This window comes from Sarcophilus harrisii, chromosome 1, assembly GCF_902635505.1.
Source record: "Sarcophilus harrisii chromosome 1, mSarHar1.11, whole genome shotgun sequence".
Lineage (NCBI taxonomy): Eukaryota > Metazoa > Chordata > Mammalia > Dasyuromorphia > Dasyuridae > Sarcophilus > Sarcophilus harrisii.
In genome coordinates this window covers 61,019,016-61,031,985 of record NC_045426.1, presented here as the reverse complement: position 1 = coordinate 61,031,985, position 12,970 = coordinate 61,019,016, and the positions used below count along the sequence as shown (strand labels likewise).

General features: G+C 38.0%; 1 protein-coding gene across 1 annotated transcript in view; it reads left to right on the top strand.

Annotated features, from left to right (window-relative positions):
• Window positions 1-12,970, top strand: part of NUP210 (nucleoporin 210) — a 148,176-nt gene that overhangs the window by 105,840 nt on the left and 29,366 nt on the right. Inside the window, exons 22-26 of the mRNA XM_031956678.1 lie at window positions 4,808-4,935; window positions 5,188-5,323; window positions 9,305-9,367; window positions 9,751-9,930; window positions 12,569-12,649. Coding sequence (XP_031812538.1) covers window positions 4,808-4,935; window positions 5,188-5,323; window positions 9,305-9,367; window positions 9,751-9,930; window positions 12,569-12,649 — 588 coding nt within the window. The remainder of the gene's footprint in view (window positions 1-4,807; window positions 4,936-5,187; window positions 5,324-9,304; window positions 9,368-9,750; window positions 9,931-12,568; window positions 12,650-12,970) is intronic.

The following is a 12,970-nucleotide window of genomic DNA, read 5'->3' as shown; positions in this document are numbered from 1 at the left end:
CATTATCTATATTACACCCCTAATGATGGTTGTACCCAGACTTTGCTCTGGATCTTTTTGTCTATTAATTCTATACTCTATTTCAGTGTCCGCTCCTGAGGGTTTTATTATTGTCTTAATATAAATGAATCCCAGATCTGTTTACCAGGCTTCATCTTTTTTGACTTACAGTTGAACATCTCCAGCTGCCTACTAGATATTTCAAATGGAATGTGTTGTAAGATTCTCAAACTGCTACAATTGTGATCCTTCCCCTAAACCTACATCACTTTCTAACTTAACTAGTCACCCAAATCCTCCAAGTTGGAATCATTGATGACTCTCATCCTTGTGACTCATTATCCTTGACTCTATAGATCTACTCAGTTGTCAAATCTTATTTATTTCACTTTTGTAGCACTTCTGGTTCTATCCCCTTTTCTCTATTCACAGGGCTGCCAACCTAATCACCTCTCATATGGATCCACTCTCATTGCCAGGCGATTAAACAATCTATCAAATAATTAACAAGCATTTATTAAGTGCCTAATAGTTGCTTTATGGTAGGTGCTGAGGATACAAAGACAAAATCCAAACAGTGCTTTCCTTCAGAGTGCCCCACATGATAATTTGCTATCACAGTAGGCTACCAGTTAGTCTCAAGTTTCTCCACTCTCCAATCTATCCTTCATATATCTTCCACTGGTGTTTTTCCTAAAGTGCTTGTCTGATCATGTCATTCCCCAACTCAGTAAAGTCCGATAGCTCCTATGATTTAGGATAAAAGACAAATCCCTTTGATGGCCATTTAATACTTTTTGGGCCCTGATTCCCACCTATTTTTCTGACATTTTTTTTCTATTTTTCTGACATTATTATGGAAATAATATTACCCTCTTCCATACAACCAACAGTCAAAACAAATAAGTTTTCTTGCTATTCCTAATGCATACCATTCCATCTCCTATATCCTTTTGTATAAAATATTCCTCATATCTCATTTCTCCCTCCTCATTCTCATTTCTTAGAATCTCTAGTTTTCTTTAATAGTCAACTTAAGGGCTATCTTCTAACTGAGACCTTTCCTTGATCCATTCAATCCCACCCCTAGGAAAAGGTGTTAGGGTCTTCCACTCCCACATTACCTTTTATTTATTTTGTGTTTATCTTGTTATAGGGACATATTCTCTCTCCCACTAGAATATGAGGCACTTGAAGGAAAGGACTGTTTGGGTTTTGTCTTTGTATTCCCAGCACCCACCAGAGCACATAGTAGGCACTTAAATGCTTGTTAATTATTTGACAGATTGTTTAATTGCCTGGTAGTGAGAGTAGAATCTAAGTAAGATTCACCATTTTGACTGATGCAAATAAAGGGTATTATGTCAGATTTCTTCATATCTATTGATATTAAATTTTGCTCTGATTTCTGCAATTCTCCCTCCTATTAGCTTTGAGTGAGAATTTATGTCCAGTAGCTTATTTAAATTGTAAGCCAGCTGGTCAGGGAACTTGGCTGGTGATTCTCCCCTGGGCTCACTGCATTGTTGGTTCTCAGTGAAATTTTAATGATGATAGCATAAACCATAATAATGTGGACTGAATTAGCACAAACCCTGAACTATGGAATATTTTTAGAGGAGTGAAATTTTGTCTCTGCAAGTATATACAGTGACTGGAATTAGGCCAACAAAGAATTGTCCAGTAAAATTATTTAGGGTGATTGCTTTAATGAATATAGAAAAGCAGTTTATTGTTTATAATTGAATGGGCACTTTTCAAGAACTGTAGGTTGTTCATAAAGTTTATTTTCTTGCATAGACTGAAACATTTTCCTTTCTGGCTTCATTTGATGCTTTGCTGTGACACCTTCTCTGCCCACATGATCTAAAAGTTTTCTCTCTCTAATTCAGTCATGGAATCCTAATGCTGCCTCGGCTTGCCCTTCATTTATTTTGAGTTTTGGTTCTCATCAGCCATTTTTGTTTCTTCCCCCTCTGGAAATCCTTTTTATTGGTAGAGAAAACAAAAAGAAGATTTCATTTAATTAGTTCTTACTTCTTGAAAGATAGCATGGCGTTGTGGAGAAAGCACTGATCTGGGTTCAAATCTTGCTTCTGACACTTATTAATTGTATGAGTGGGCAAGCCATTTAATCTCTTATGCCATATAGTTTCCTCACCTGTACAATGTAAATGTTAGATTTGATGACCCTGAGATCTTTTCTAGTCCTACATTTGTGATCTCATGATCCTTTCTTAATAGAGCAGGTAGAACAAGCAGGATTCAAAACCTGCCTTTAACTTAAACTCACCATATCCTGGAGAAATCTCTTAGACTCCAGCTCCTCATCATATAAAATGAAAAGGTTGGATTCAGTGGTCTCTGATTTTTCTTTGAGTTCTGAATTCAGGCTGCTACAATTCATATTCTATTATCATCCTACCGTCCACCTGAAATGGTAGTCTTAGTCTTCCTCCTTTGTTCTTTCTCTTTCACCCAGTGTGGATGAAAAAGCCCTTTTGTTGAACATCCTTAGCATTTCTCACAAGGCTCAGTTCCTTCTGGTTTTTAACTGTTCTGGTCTTTATTCTTATAGCACTGTAAGTATCACTCTTGTGCATGTCCTTAGTTACCTGATGTAACTTCTATCTTTTATATGTGTCCTTTGAAAATCTGGGATTGTCTGTGAGCACATTGTATAGCACAATGGATTCTCTAGACACTTCGCCTATTTCTTGTTCAGCAGAGTCATTTGTGGTTAAAGTGTGATAAATCCTAGGATTTGACTGTTCCTCTACCATCTTCTTTCCTTTTAAAGTCTTAGGGCACAGTATTTTATTTATCCTTTACTTGAATTTCTTAAAATACATTCCCATGAACTTTAAGGCATACATGCAACTGTGTCCACTATTCTCTATTTCAAACCTTCAGATGATACTTCTCAAGGTTCCCACCTGCCTAATCCTCATTTGACCTATATCACTCATATGCTAATCTGTTATCTTTTCATATAAAAAGTGCTCATCCAATCCCTACTTAAAAGCCTCCAGGGATGGGGGATCTCACTGCAACTGAGATAACCCATTTCAGGGAAGATCTAAATATTACAGATTTCTTCCTTATCACTATCTTCTTCCCTGTGGCTTCTTCCCATTTGCCCTAGTTCTTTTCTCTGAGACTACAGTCTGCTTCTTCTATTCCTCCTCCTTTTTCTCTTTCTCTTCCTCTTCCTTCTTTCCATCAGATTTTTTAAATTATTGAGCTACTCTTCTATCCTCTATCCCCAAGTCTTTATTTTCCCAATTTAAACATTTCCAGTTCCTTCCATTCATCTTTCTATAATATGGTTTAAAATTCCTGCACCATCTTACGTATTTTCCTCAGAATTTATTTAGCATATCAATAATCTTGCTAAAATGCAAAACCTAGAATTAATTGGATGTATCTTCAAAATGTTATTTGGTAAGGGCAGAGGAAATTAGAACACTTACAGGTTCTGAACACTCTGTTCCTCTTGCTGCAGCCTTAGTTTTTAATCTGCTTCACATCCTTTTGACTCCTATTGAGTTCATGGGCCCTAAATGATGACAGAGGAGTTTGCGAGAAATCTTAACAATTTCAAACTGATATAATCTTTTGTTTTACTTTATGCTTTTTGAAATATTGAACTTAACAAATACTTCAAAAATGTGTTTCCATATACAAACTAGAATGCAAACATAATTATATAAAAATTATTACATATAGCTTTGAAAAAATATACCATGTTACTTTCAAAGCTGTCCTGTTTGCCTTTGTTTCTTTCTAAACTTCTTTCTGTTCTATTTTGTGAATTTTTAAGTGCTTATTGATCTTCTTTTCTTTCTTTTTTTTTTTTTTGCTACTACTATTACTAGCTTCCTTATCGCCCCCTACCAAGTGAAAAAAAGAAAAACACAATCATTTTAACAATTAAACTTAGGAATAATTGTGGAAATATGTATAGAAGAATTGCACATGTTTGACATATATTGGATTACTTGCTGTCAAGGGGGAGGGAGTGAGTAGAAGGGAGAGAAAAAAATTTGGAAAACAAGTTTCCTTTTGCAAGGATGAATGTTGAACTATCTGTTCATGTATTTTGAAAATAAAAAGCTTTATAAAAATTTTAAAATATTTAAGCACAACACTTGCCCATATTGGGTATAAAAAATAAAAAAAAATTAAGCATAGTCAAAAGAAAATACATTCACATGTTTGCCATATCTAAAAATACATCTCTCCTTCTGTACCTGGATTCTTTAATGCCTGTGGAAATAGAAACACAGTTCTTCCTTTCCAGTCTTGGCTGGTCATCACATTGACTAGAATGATTAAATATTTCAAGGATTTTTTTTTAAATAATGCTGTCATTCCTATAGAAATTGATTAAATTGCCCTATATTAATTAATGAGATTTTATTGTAGAACCTAAGCTTCTATTTGATGATCTTCATATATTTTTCCCTGCTGGACTTATGATTTCTTTTGGAGGGAACTGTCGAGGAGGAAATTCCTTTTTAGTGTGAGAGAGTTGTTTTGGCAACTAAGAGGCAAAGTAACTTGCCCAGGATCAGAAGCCAAGATATAAGAGAAAGGATGTGAATAAATCTAGGTATTCCTGACTCGTAGATTGATTCAGATGTGCTATGTATGCTGTGTGACCTCCCTCTCCCTAGCAAATCTCAGAAAGACATCTTGTTTACTTTGATAAATCTGGGTTTTATCAGGTTATGTACTTTCTTCACTATGTAAATTGTAATTCTTTGGTAGGAAACCATCAATAATTAGCCATTAAATTTTGCAGGTGGAGATTGGGAAGACTGTCAAGGCATATGTCCGAGTGCTGGATTTCTCCAAGAAGCCCTTTTTAGCCAAATATTTCTCCTTCATGGACCTGAAACTTCGAGCAGCATCCCAGATTGTTACACTAGAGTGAGTCTGCCTCAAGAGAAGTCCCTCATGCTCCTCTGAAGGATTGGAACCCATTCTTCAGTCAGGACATCAACATCATCTCTAGCCCTGGCTTGTGAGAGTGGGATCCAGGCAAACTCAGGAAGATTTAGCTAGGGAGCAGGGGTACCAATTGAAGCTTAGGATAGATGACACACCCAACTCCCTGTATCCCCAAGGGGAATTCAAGAGTTTTAATGGTCCAAATTCCCTCCTCCATCTCCTCTACTTCAGGGCCCTTGATGAAGCATTTGATGACTATACGGCCACATTTCTTGTCCATGGGGCAGCCATTGGACAGACCAGCCTGACAGCAACCGTGACTGATAAAGTCGGACAAAAAATCAACTCTGCCCCCCAACAAATTGAGGTAAGGAGTAGCACTTGACAAATCAGCAAGGCCTTGTTTAGATGGGCTTAAGAGAGAAGTCAATTGGATTAAGATTTTTATTATTTCTGGAATATTGAAACTGCTTAGAAAATGACATGAACAGATGATCTTCAATTAATCATTTCCATGGTTCTCTGTACACTGTGATGTCCATTGTGTAAAATGTGGGCTTTTAATAGACCCCAAAGGAAGCTGGAAACAGAAGACATTAAGGCTGATTTAGTAGAAAGAAATTCAACGGAGGGAACATTAGGTTTGAGGGATGCTCTGCTGCTCAGTGTGTGTCTCCATAGTACACTGAGCTCCAGAGAGGGAGGAGGATGTGCAGACGAGTACATTATCATATATGCCTATGTGACACATATATCAAAATCACAGGCACTTAGTAAATGATTTAAAAAAATAAACCTTGCCTAGCACAGGCAAAATGTAGGAGACACATTGTATGCAAATCTTTTAGCGGTTTTTCAGTTCAGGTAAATTGGGCCCAGGAGGAGTAAGAAACATGCTACTCTCTGACTGGCAGGCACTTTTGGGTCTCCATGCAGCCTCCGTGGATGTTAGGGGGAAAAACCCTGATTTTGCCCATTTCCTTGAGACCTCTGCAGAGCAGAACCAAACCCCTTAAAAATATCTGTAGCCCTTCAGGATCGTCAGGATGAGCACCCCGATGCAGAAGAGATTGTACAAGAATGATTGCATAGCTTCTCACACCCAAGAGCAGCTCCCTGGTGCTCACTCATGCACACCCGGTTATATTTCAGGCTTAGCCTTTGTTTTCCTTTGTGCCACAATATTCTCCTGACACGGGAGATGCTTTAGGCTATAGTAATATTGGCCAAGAACTCGACTCTAAGAGTGTAGTTTAGAAGGAATATATAACAGCATCTTCTGGAGAACTCGGTGTCATGCAAAAGCTGACCATGAAATATTGACAAAATATTAGCACCCAAAGGACCCACGGAGAGAAACTAGTCCAAAGCCCTTTTTCACGTGAAGGAGACATTCTTAAGGCAAGGCCAGCCTGTGAGTTAATGACAGGAAGGGACTAGAACCCGGGTCCCAGCTCCCCTGCACCAGCTCTCTCTCCAGTGCCTTTGGATGTAGGATGTATGCTGGGCTTTTCCGACAAGCAGTTTAATTTGTTTTGCTCCTCTAGATGAAAGTGTTCCTAGTGGAATGAAATGCATTTCTTCTGAAAACTAACATACTCATATAAAGAATTCTGCTTTTCTATATGGCAGCTGTTTTCTGTGAGGGGAGCAGAGGGCAATGAGAAGAGATCTCAGTTGAGAATCAGAAAATCTGAATTCAGATTCAGAGCTAAGCTACTTAACACTCTGACTTGCCTTTTGTAAAAGGCAGAGGTTGAAATTAAGGATGGTTGGAGAAATGGTCAAATCCTCAGGTTATGCAGTGTCCATTCACATTAATGAAGCTCCTACCATCCCTGTGTCTGACCTCATCACTCCCCTGCTCAAGAACTTTAGGGATTCTCTGTTGCCTTTATGATAAAGACAATATGGTATAGTGGTTAGAGAACCATTTTGGAAGTTGTGAAAACCTGGATTCACATCCTTTCTCCGACAAAAACTGACTGGGATCCTGGGAATGTCAGTGAACAACTTGGTGCTCTGGGCAGCTCCCTTAGATCAAAGGTTGCAGAGAGGTGCCGGTCTCTGTTGGCAGAGTTGGTTTCCTTATCTGAGATTCCTTCTACCAATAACCTCGCAGTCTAGTCTGTTCCCTTAGCTTGGCATTTAATGTCTTCCCAGTCTCACGTCAGTCCACTTTCACAGGCTATTTCTCCTTTTCCCAGACTCTGTGTTCTGGCCCAAGTGACCTCCTGGTTTGCTGGTCACAGAACTCGTGGCTGCCCGCTTTTGCACAGATGCTCTCCCAGGCCTGGGCTGTAGAACCTCCTTACCTCTGATTTTTAGAATCCAAACCTCAGCTGCTTCCTTCTGCAAGCTTTTCCACAGCATTCTAGTTGTTACAGTATTTCCCTGCTCAAATAATCACATCCCTGCTTATCTCTTTACAAGTCTGTCATATTCGTGCAGGTAGAATTCAATTTTCTAAAGGACACAGATGGGTTTTTTAATTCTATCTTTGTATCTCATCTAGCACAGTACCTTCCACATTAGTAGGTGTCTAGTTAAATCCTTGTTGGATTGAATACAAAGAGAGCTAGGAAGCAGAGGGCCACCAAAGGGCTTATGTAGCATAGTTAAGCAAACAGAACCAGCATATGTGATAAAGAATAATTATATGACATTATATTAGTACAAAACATCTGGAAGAATTTGAAGAAAGGAAAAAAATCAATTTAAGTTATAATGAGCCTGGGGAGGCTTTATAGGGAAGAGGAATCTTCAATGGGGCCCCCCAAAATGGACCAGATTTGCACTGGAGAGGATTGGGAGGATGAACTCGGGAGTAAAGACTTTGGAAATGGGAGGGAGCACAACACACATTGGGAGTGGGGAGGTGAGGGTCCAGTACTAGACTGGACTGGCCAAAGAGGAGACCTAATGGAGCATAGTGCAATGACAAGGCATTTTACTTGTCCCACGTGTCATAGTCCTGCCAGAACCTAAGAAAGCCAGGGAATGGCGGTTAACAAAAATGACTGGGAAATTCATTCAGATCAATTTAACTTCATTTTTAAGCATCTATAATATGCCAGACACTGTGCTGGACCCAGGGGATATGTTACAGAAGGGGGAAAAGAAAGCGAAACAGTCCCTGGCTAGGGTGATACATATATATATATATATATATATATATATATATATATATATATATATATATGTAAGTAAATACAAATTATAGAAAAAGTAATACAAAATAATTTATCAACTGTGCATATATGAGGGATTGTTATTATTCTCTTTTGAAGCATGAAAGTAATTTGGGAACGTGCAGCTGTTCTGACACGGTGATTTTGCAAAGATTACCTTCTTTTGCTTTGGGGGTATGTGTGAGGAATTGTTAATTATCCATCCCATCCTGCCATCATTTAGTAAGTGTCTATTATGTGCAAGGCACTTCATTAGGCATTGTGGTGTTTTTGTTTTTCATTTTGGTCCAGATCTGTTGATTTCATCAGTGTGTGAGAGGAGGCGAGGGGGTAGAAGAGGCTTCAAACTCCTTTTGTAATACATAGCAGCATCTTTTCTGTAATTTATAGCCATTAGCTTAGATACCCCGAAAGACTCCTTAGCATTACACAGCCAGTGTGTTAGAGGCTGGACATGAAGTCTGGAGTCTGGAGCCAGGCTTCTAGCTGTTATCCCACACCACTTCACCACTTCTCTGGGATACCTGAGCAAAATGATATCCAGCCCTGGCCCTCAAGGAGCTTTCGTTCTACTGCATGGATACAAACCTGTAAACGGATCAATATATACATGCTTGTCTGAAGAGAAGGGGCGCCGACAGCTGGGGACATCAGGAGAGACCTTCTGTTGGAGTTTGTGCATGAGCTATGCCTTTAAGAAAGCAAGAAATCCTAAAGGGCAGATGAAAAAAAGGATTCTATGACGGCCCTGAGTGCCGTGTTGTACAAAGTTATAGAGGCAGATGATACTGAGTTGGGCAAAGATCAAGAAGCTGTTTTGTTTTTTGCAAAGTAGATTACAAGATGAAGGAGAGTGATATGCATTAAGTCATAGGTTCATGATTTAGAGCTGAAAGGGACTTTAAGCCATCAAGTCCATCCAAGGCCCAAAAAGTTGAAGTTAATCATTTTCTACCCTGTTGACTTGCCCAAAGTCACAAAGGGCAGGAAATGGCAAAACTTAGATTCCAGCTCCATTGCTTTTTCCTGGGTAAACCCTGTGAAATGGTGCCTGAAAATTGGTTTTAGGACTTTCAATGGCAGACTGAGATTTTGACTAACATGTTTTGAGACAAGAACATAAGGCCAGCTGCTTCCATTTCTTTTTTCATTTGTAGGTCTTTCCTCCCTTCAGACTGATACCAAGAAAAGTGACTTTGATCATTGGTGCAATGATGCAGGTAAGAGTCAGTTTAATTTGCCTGCTCTGAGGTGTCCCACCACAGCAATAGACTGACTGCTGTTGCGACATTGGGGTCAGTGAATAGGGATTGGATTGTTTCCATGCCCCTCTGTGGTGGCCCCTGTTCCCAGATTCTCCAGCCCTCAAACGTGTCCACGCTTGTCCATCTTTCTGTTATAACATGTTGTCAGAGTGGAGGCTTAAATTGGATACAGTCAACATGCTTTTCAGAAAAATAAGTGTCAGCTCCGTGAGGATGAGTTGCTGTCTAGAATAAACCTGTCATAGCCACAAAATGGAAATTTATACAAGTATTAACTAGAGCAGAGCAAGACTTGAGGAGGTGCTGCTGGTAATTACTGCTGTTTTCCACAACTCCAGATCACTTCAGAGGGAGGTCCCCAACCTCAATCCAACATCATTTTCTCCATCAGTGATGAGAGGATTGCTTCAGTGAACAGCACTGGTCTGGTCAGGGGCCTCACCATTGGCAATGGCACAGTAACAGGACTTGTGCAAGCTGTTGATGCAGAGACTGGAAAAGTTGTCGTAGTGTCTCAGGTAATGTCCCCTCTCCCCAGCAATTCTTCATTCTTCTAAAAGTTATTGCTGGATTCTAGTTCATGTCCTTTTCTTCCTCCTCCTTTCATTAAACTTTGAGTCATCAATACTTGGGATGGGCAGAGGAAGGAAAAAGAGCCAACATTCAACATCTGACTTGCTTACTTTTAATAGTCCTAGTGGAAATTTTGATGGGAAAGTATATAGATTATCTACACAATTTCAATGATTTGTGCCAGATCTGACAACCATTAACATGAATAATTGAGCATTGAGTAGAGTCCATGCCTGGTTTTATGCTACTGAGGGAAAAAAGAATATATTTCATGAATAAATATTTAGTCAATCAAAAGGCATATGACATTTGCAAAAGCTGGAATATGTAAGTGACTCCAAATTGCTTCTGTTCTTTAATATACCTGCTATGAATGAAAAGTTAATGACTCTTCAAACCCAGCATGCATTATAGGGTCAAGGCTTGGAGACTGGGACATCCCAAAACAATCTCCTGCTTCTATTTGGGGAGATTTAGGAGGCTGTCTTTTTGCCACTAGGAGAACTAAGATTTCATATCCATTGAGAAATTTCTCCAAAATTCTTCCCATCACTGTCTGCCTAAACTGGAATCCTTTGTCTCTTCTTCTATTTCTGGTTGCCCCAAGTTACAATCCACTTTCCTCTCGAGAGAAGCAGGGGGAGCAGAGAATCTGGTCAATTTGGGGAGATTCTTAGGAGTTCTCTTTCTTCCCAAGTGGTATATACTTCTTTAATTACAATGGGTTTTCAACTAGTCAAGGTTGAATTTTTTTGTACTTAGTATTGAGAAGCAGGTTTTAATTTGGGTCACATAAATGAAGCTCTTTTTTTCTGACCAGTAGAGAGATTTAATTTCCCCAAGAGGGCAGATGAGAGATTGACTCCTAGAATAAGATGGCATCAGGGCTGCATTTCTCCCTTCTATTTACTGATTTTTGTCAAACAAAATGAAAGCATTCCCAATAGAAAGATATCTTCCTTGTTGTGCATATTGCAGGAAAGATTAATAATAATATTCCATCAATAATATTTCATTATATTCATATACCACAATTTATTTAGACATTCCCTAGTCAATAGTTATGTGCTTGATTTCTAGTTCTTTACTGTCACAAGAAAGTGATGATATGAATATATTGACATACATAGAGGAACTTTCTGTTTTTTATTTTCTTGGAGTATATGCCCAGCAGAGTTACCTTTGGATCCAGAGGGAGATACATTTTTGTCATTTTTCCATATAACTGCAAATTCTTTTTTTAATAATATTTTGCTTTTTCTATTTGCGTGTAAAAATGATTTTAACATTTTTCAAAATTTTTAAGTTCATAATTCTCTACTTCTTTTCTCTCTCTTCCCTCCCTGAGATGGCAAGCAATTAACTATAGTTTATACATAAATATATATACACATACACATATATAATCCCAAATTCTTTTCCACAGCGGTTGGACAAATTCATATTTCCATTATCAGTGAATCAACATTCTGGTCTTCCTACAAGCACTCCAGAATTGACTTTTTCCATCTTTTGTCATCTTTGGCAATATGCTGCATATGGAGTGAAATCTCAGAGTTGTTTCCCATTTGTTTTTTCTGTTAGTGATTTGGAATAATCTCTCAAATGGCAGCTAATAGTTTGCAATTCTTTAGAGATTTGTTTGTTCATATATTTTGGGGAATTTTTTTTTTATTTTTTAGGGAATGACTTGATATTTATGTGTTTGTGTCACATCTCTATATATCTTTTTTTAATCAAACCTTTATTAAAGATGTACAAGATTTTCCCCAATCTATATTTTTATTTCTAATCCTAACTATATTGATTTTGTTTGTGCAAAAGCTTTTCTGTTGCTTGTAAACATAATTGTCTATATCTTCTGTTATCATCTCTTTTATCTCTTATTTAGTTAAGAATTCCCCCTTACCCATCCTAGACACAGTTGTCAAAGGTATCCAATCAGTTTTTTTACAATTTTTTTTATGATGAGTCCTTTTAAGTTGCTTATCATTTTGGAATTAATTTTAAAATTAATTTTAAAAATTAATTTTAATATATTGGTATAAATTATTTAACTTTTTAAAAAGATAATGTTTTGAAATTGATTTTTATTTTATTTTAAGCATGTATTTTTTTTAAATCACCTGCCTTATTTGGAACTGTTTAAAACTTCCTAAGAAAGAGACCAAATAAAACAGAATGATTTGTGATCTCTTCTAGTTTTTTTTAACTCTTTACAATGATACTTTGAACAACTCATTTCCCCTCTCTACAGATCTATATCTCCATTAGGAATGAAATAATGGTAGGTAGGAGAAACCCTAAAGCCTCATAGCAAAGGAAGGGGAGCTTCAACTGAGCTCAGTATGGCAGTCAGGAGGTCTCAACACAGTCGGCTACCAATTTGCTGTATCACCATGGTCCTAGATCTGTTTTCCTATTTATTCAGTTCAGTTGAATGATACTTCCTCCGGGTCTCCTTTGATGGCAAGTGTCACACTCTGATCTGGTCTACACTCTTTCACCAAGCCCTAACCTCAAGCCTGCTTATTGACCAGGGTACCAGTTAGATATTTTAAGCTTTTTTTTTTTTCCCAAAAGGATCGGGTAGATGTGGAGGTAGTGTATCTCAAGGCTGTGAGAATTCGAGCTCCCATAACAAGGATGAAGACGGGAACCCAGGTGAGATGAAGTTCCTTTCTTCATGGTGTTAGTTTATTACCTTATTCTCCATATTATGCTGTAAATTTGGGGTCATATAACCATAGAATATTAGGGATGTAAGGATTCACTTCCACATGCCCCCAAAAGGGAGCTGACAGCAGCAATAATGACTGAAGACTCTTGGTAACTGTCTTCTCTGGCTTCAGTTACCTTTTTTTTTTTTATTTAGGGCATATAAGGAGATGAGGATCCTGACACTCCCTATTAAGTTTTTACTGAATTTCTCTGGGGTGAGGTAGATAGTTAAATGCTTTGACTTAGAAACAAACAAGCAAAAGC